General features: G+C 42.1%; 1 protein-coding gene across 1 annotated transcript in view; it reads right to left on the bottom strand.

Moving 5' to 3' along the window:
* Window positions 1–5,563: 5,563 nt before the first annotated feature.
* The window catches only part of INTS4 (integrator complex subunit 4), a 98,935-nt gene continuing 97,667 nt past the window's right edge, over window positions 5,564–6,831 (bottom strand). Inside the window, exon 23 of the mRNA XM_020915159.2 lies at window positions 5,564–6,044. Within this exon, the coding sequence (XP_020770818.2) occupies window positions 5,866–6,044 (179 nt within the window). The 3' untranslated portion in view covers window positions 5,564–5,865. The remainder of the gene's footprint in view (window positions 6,045–6,831) is intronic.

Genomic DNA, 6,831 nt, shown 5'->3' with positions numbered 1-6,831 from the left:
AAAATGAAGAAAGCCTTCTGATTTGAAGTTTGAAAGCCAAAGTTTCAGTACATCAAAATCATATTATAATTGTTACTTTGGAATGTTTAGTCATCAACCAATTTTATTAAGTACTTTGTATACCAGGCAATGCTACAGGTTCCAAAGAAACAGCAATAAAGTCTTACGTTCATCAAATTTCTATTCTAGTGTGCCAAATAAATAAGCGAGCAAATACATATTGTAAATAGAATCTGTTTTAAGAAAAATAGAGCAAGATAAGAAAAAGAGTGATGGGGCTACTTCAGGTATGTGGAAAGGGAAAATTTCTTTGTGCAATAACATGAGCAGAGCCCTGAAGCAACACTTCAGTAACAGTGAAAGGACCTATGCCTTGATACTCAGGTTCTAGACAGGCTGTTCCACTAACTAAACCTGAGTCTTGCCAGTCCTCTCGACCTCAGATTCCCTCACTATAAAATGATGGAGCTGGACTACATGCCTTCTGATGGCCCCTACTGGCATGGATGGCCTTGGTTCTATTAAATACCAAGTGACCTTTCCAAAACCTTATGATAGACTAATAGAATTAATAACAGTTATCAGCATTGCCTTATTTTTCATTTTTCCCCCTCTTGAAAACAAAAGTTACGAGTATTGGCTTTGGTGTCCAATAGCCTTGACTTTGACCTGTGGCTTCCAATGCCATTCATTAGTTGGGCATTTATTTAATTTCTCAGTGTTTCACTGTTCTCATGTCAGATAGGGATAATATTAGTACCTGAAGTTATCACAGGTGTTAAGTGGGGTAATTCACAGAAAGTCTTAGCACTCTGCCTGGCATGTATTAAGGACTCAATAAATTGAAACCATTGTCATTATCTTTCTCCTAAGGGGGCTGCTGTGTAAAGCTAACTGGTTTTATCTTATGGTTCTTAATATAGCAGCTTATTATTTCATAGATTCCTAGGATGTTGGTGCCCAAAGGAATTAACTACTCTTTTCACTCACTCATTTATTCAGTAATTCTCTTTCATACTCATTTACTCAAAGTCTTTAACTAATATTCTTATGACAAATTATTGCTGGATCATAGGGTTATAGGAATGAGTAAGTCATAGTTCCTGCCCTCAGGAGTTACCTGAGAGAGAAATAAACAAGACAATGATACAGTGTGTTAACATTATAATAGTTATAACATCCAGTGGTGGCACAAAGGGAGACTAACTTACCCTACCAAGATAGGAGGAAGATTAGGGGAGACATCACTAAGAATGTAACACAGGTCTTAAAGAACAAGTGGTTCATTTATTCACCAAATATTTGGGAACTTTTCAACAGACATTAACTAGGTATGCTATCGATCATGGTCATAGCTGAATAAAATTGCTCCACCCCCACCCTTGTTGAAGCCACGGCCCGGAAAGTTGATTTTTGCTCCACATGGTCCTGTCACCTGACTGGCCACACTGGGCATCTGACCTAAGGACAGCCAATCAACTTAAGATGTGGCTTGGCAAGAAAACATGAGCTGAGATAACTGCCATGGAAAGTGATCTTTCCAAGTTTACCCAGCAAGAAAGTGGCAAAGGCAGGATTAGAACCCAACCCTGTGTCTTGATCTCTTTCTACCACCTTAGAAGACCTGTAGGAGATAGATTCTCACAGACCTAACACCCAGCCAAGAGTCTGAGAAGGTCATGCTCAGTGCCCTTTCCACAACCAACCGTGTGTCAGATGACAGGGTCTTTCTAGATCACAGTTCCCTCAGCTCAGAAAGCCAGATACATATAACAAGAAATTTTTATGTCTGATAAAAATTCAGACTATTTTTCTGGGTGATGAGATAAAAGAATTTTTTTTTTCTGTCAAATGTAAGATAAGACAGCTCCAGTAGGTGTTGAATTAGGTGTGGGTGTAATTAGGTGTTCCTAAGTGAGTCGTCTCTACATTAAACATAACTTAGTACAAACTTCTTAAGAGACAGAAGTACCTGGCAGTGAAGTTATTAAACTTTGTATCAAACCTGCAATAGCCCCTACTTCTGAATCTCTTCTGCATGGTCAGTGCTGGAAATTCAAAGAACTGGGAGAGAAGCTCTTTTTCCATGACACTATACTGAGTCCCACGTCTTAGTCACACACCCTTTGATTCAATCTGTAAGTTGCGTGCACAGCCCTCGCTCTGCTGACACTTAATTTCTCCTAGCTTGAGCGGTTCCTGAGAAAAGTCTTGTCATGTGTTAGGTGTGTACCTTCTCAATTCTGTTTGCTGAGGTCAATTACGTCAAAGACAAACATACAGTCCTTTCACAAGTCCGACTCTCAGGGCTGGCTTTTGCAGGCATGTCATGGTACTGTCAACCTCGCTCTGGACTCATGGACTCATTCATTCTTTCCTTGCTTGGCATGTGCCAGGCGCTACGCTGGGGATACAACACAGACATTCAGCTATTCAGACTGGTTGGGAGAAACAGACATATAAACAGTGATGATGCAGAAGCTGCACACTGTCACAAATCTCCCTGGAGACAGGTTTTGTTGGTCTCAGAGTAATCTGAACATTTACTTGACTTACACAATTTTTTACATGGATATATTTTTTTTAACGTGAAAATGCAGGTTACTGGCTTTTCTGGAGGAATTAGAAAATCTGACCAGGCCCATACCTATGAACAACTGAACAGCTGAGTGGAGCTGAACAGCCTTCATCAAGACAGAGAATCTGCTGATTCTTCAGTCTATCATTTTCCTACAGCCACTGACCCACTCCTTTTTTAAAATTGTATTATTCTTTTTCATAACTTCGAAAAAGAGGAGGCATTTATTAGCTTTACAAAGCCACTTGCCTTTTTTTCCCCCCTGCCTACCTGCTTCAGGGGTTGGCATTTGTGAACCTGCAATAAATACAATGGTTGAAAAATGGATAGAAGGCTGTGGGAACATAAAGGCGATGCATCAAGCTCACAGGAGACACAGACAGGTTCCAGAATGAGGCTCACTCCTGAAGAATGAAAAGAAAGGAACCACAGGAGACAATCTGAAGAGCACATTCCAAGGTCCAGGTGTGAGGCAAGAGACTGCGTGGTGACAATCAGGAATAACTACAGATAATCCTCTACAGCGGGAGAACTACAGAGAATGTTGGGGACATGGAGTATGAGGCTGAAGAGGAGAGCAGGGGATGAAGATTCTTCAAGGACTGATTAGACTTTATCCTGGAGCCAAGAAGTAACCCACTTGAGGTTCAAGCAGGTGAATGAATGTGATCAGATCTGGATTTTGGAAAGATTACTCTGGCACCTGTGTGAAGAGTGGGTTGAAGGGGAAAAGATTTGAGGCAAGCAGTTCGTTAGGAAACTAATCTCACACTTCTAGAGTGATGATGTAGGCTGCATCAAGACAGACACATTGAGTAAAGAGGACTGAAACATTTAAAGCAGCAGAATCTCAAGGACGTGATGGCCAGTTTTACATGAAGTGTAAGGATAGAGTCCAGTGTGACACAGTTTCCAGCTTTGACCAGGTACACGGTTGGCCACTGAAAATGCAGAACATACCCCTGTAGAGGCCTGATTTCCAGACTTGCTTCTACTAACTCAGTCTCTCTGGTTGCACAGTCACTTATAAATGAGGATGCCACACTAGAGCCATCTTTATGCCCCCTTCCCAAGTCTTTGTCAGAAAGATCAAGATTCTCATAATTCACAGAGAATTCAGAGAAAGAAGAATTTAAAAGGCTGAGCTCTACCCCTCATGTGATAACTTGAATTCCTTTAGGACACACTTGTCAGGAGCTTGTTCAACCTCAGATTGAACACATTCAGCATTGAAAATTCCTGATCTTCTAAGATAACCCATTCAATTCTTACAGTTTTTAAAAACCCATCCTAGCTGCTACTAAGGCAAAATTTGCCCCTTTGTGTCTCTTCACCTTTGATCTGAAAAGTACTATTTCGGGTCTTAAGACCTAGGATCAAATTCTGCCCTTGCCCCTTAGGAGAAAGACTTGACTCAAACTCTCAGTTTCCCCACCTATAAAATGGGGAATAACTGAGAAAGATTTTTACAAAAGGAGCAGTGTACCTGAAAAGGATTCAGCATATTTTTCCCTTGGAAGGCTTTCTATAGCTATGGCATGGAAGGCTCAGTTAGCAGCAACTTTTCTTGATGTTTTCATTCGTGCTTCAACTCAGTAATCATCATTAGGTGCTTGTGTCGGGGCCATGGTATGACTCAGCCTGGCTTTAAGCTTTACTTTATCTCCAAGGCAGGCAATTTTCTTTAGGACTTCCTTTTGACACTGATGGCACATCACTGAGATGTACTAAGTAAGTGAGCACACAAGAAAAGTAAATGCCATTGAGGTGATCTTCTTTTAGTCTCTTCATAGCAGTTATGACCTCCAGGAGCCAGACCACCCAGGTTCTAATTCCAGCTCTGTCATTTACCAGCTCTGCGGCCTAGGCCAACGAGGCAGCTCCAACACTGTAGCCGTCAGAGACGGAGCTGAAAGTGTTGTTTCTTAGAGTGGATCTCTCTTTCCCATAATCCTGGCTTCTTTAAATTATCTGAACTTCAACTGCTTTAATAATAATAGCACCTACTATTAGGTTTATTATAATAGCACCTACTTCATACTGTAGCTTTGAGGATTAAATGAATTAATTCATTAAAGGGTTTGCAACACTGCTGGGCACACATTAGGTGTGTTAAACTAAAAGTCAAATGTGCTTTGAATTCAAATTCCAGCTCTGACTCTCAGTAACTGTATGCTCTTGTTATTTTTATTAGCTTTCCAAGCACCAAATATGATCGAGACTGGCCAGAGATTAAGATTCTGCCAGGCATTATTTAATTAAACCCATTCAACAACCCATAAAGTATAATTATCTCTATTTTACAGGTAAGAAAATTAAGGCACAAGAGAGATTTGTAGGTTCTTTTCCATATACCTCTCCTGATGTGGTATATATAGCTCAGACCTTTGGACTCATTTTGGATTTGAATGAATACAGGTGTTATTACAGTATTCCTACCAATGACCTAACCTGTCAGACTCACTTGGCTGTTACAAGGATTAAATGACAGGTAAAGAACACATCACAGGCCCTCACATGGTTCATAGCCTTTACTGTTCTTACACCCCAGCTGCATCTTTAACTCACATGCAGCTTCAACACTGGAGTCGTCAGAGAAGTACTGGAAAATGACTGTGCTTCTTACACTAGATCCCTCTTTCCTATAATGCTGGTTTCTTTTCTAAAATACGGCCCATCTCTCATATTTTAATGGCAGGCAAGATCAAAAATTTTCCTGAAGAATGAATGTCCATTCAGTTCTTGGCCAGCCATTGCCTGAGTTAAGGAAGGAGACTCTCAGCAAGATAATGAAGTCTGGGGCCATTCAGGAACTGTCGATGGTGAAAAAACAAACCTGTGAAAGCTGCTTTTGGAGTTGGCTCTGACAAACAGACTGTTGCTTTAAGAAATAAGATTATGGCTCCAATAACTGGTTCTTTGGAAGTGGCTAGAAAATTGGATCTTTTTGTTTCACACCTGAAGAATGCAGACATGTAGCATAAATGTTGAACCTATAGCCACACAGATTCCCTGAAGGACCAGGGACTAGAGCAGCTTGGTGTCTCAACTTTATTGGGGGCAGGGCTATGGAGGTTGGGGGTGGAGGGCAGGATAGCCTTGAAGGTTTCTGTGTTCTTAATTAATGCAATATAATTTATCCAATGCTTGATACAGATGAGACTGCATGGGTCACATGTTCCTCCTTATGCCTATATACCATTTCCAGGTGAAATGCTCCAGGCTTCTGGCTCACTCTGATCCCAAGAAGGGCCTTCTAGGCCACAGCTATAAAGACTGCTTGTGATTCAGCGTCTTGCGGGTTTGGGCATTATGTAAACTTTTACAGACTTGCTGAAGGGGATGGTGCCCTCGATGCTGGTTTCCACCTGGGGTGACATCTCACCACCTTCAATCCAGGGGGATTTTGGAATGCGTGAACTGGAGTTGTAGGCCAGCAGCAGCCTCACTTCCACCTGGCAGGGTTCTAGAAAAAAAGACAAAAATCCTCAATGATGGGGCAACTACCAGGAATTGGGATGAAATGTGAAGTAAGAGCAAGATCAAAGATGGAGGCAGCAAGGTTTCTCTTTTTTTTTTTTTTTTTGCAGCAGGGTTTCAAGAACATTTTTCACCTGTCTGCATCCCTCCCTTCCCCCATCTGCAAAACAAAGACAATTTTCCATGAGGCTCTTCCTAAGCTGCAGATGTGCTGCTGCATCTCTGCCAGCGCCACCTCCTCCTCGGGTCTGCTGGGCTCCCTGCAGCTCAGAGCCATGGCTGCTGAGACACTCAGAGAGCAAGTGAAAAACCCTCTCGCACAGAGGCCTTCCAGCCTCAAAGACAGAGGGTCACAAGGTATGTGCATGTGGCCAGTTCTTGTGCCCAGATAACCACGCTCTTTCTCGGCAGCTGATCTCAGACCTGAGGGCTGCGTGCAGAGTGCACTCTGATGCATTAGCGGAGAAGAAGCCGTTCATCTGGAAATAGCTCGGACAGAAAACACTCATTACTAAATAGGAACACATTTCAGGGACCTAAAATCATGTCACTGAACCCTCCATTCTTTCATGACATGACATTACAACACTGATCTGGTGCCTGCACCTGGCAGGCCCAGCAAAAATAAATAAGACCGCCCTTAAGTTGCTGTTTGTCTGAGGAGGCAGAGACAGTTGCGAAGAGTACAGTGCACACACGAGTCTGTAAAAAGTACTGAGGAAGGAGCCCAGGAAGGCTTTGGAATGGAACACCAACTCTGTGCCAAGCACGTA

This window comes from Odocoileus virginianus, chromosome 28 (assembly GCF_023699985.2).
Source record: "Odocoileus virginianus isolate 20LAN1187 ecotype Illinois chromosome 28, Ovbor_1.2, whole genome shotgun sequence".
Lineage (NCBI taxonomy): Eukaryota > Metazoa > Chordata > Mammalia > Artiodactyla > Cervidae > Odocoileus > Odocoileus virginianus.
Note: the sequence above shows the minus strand (reverse complement) of the source record. Positions and strands in the feature narration are given on the sequence as shown.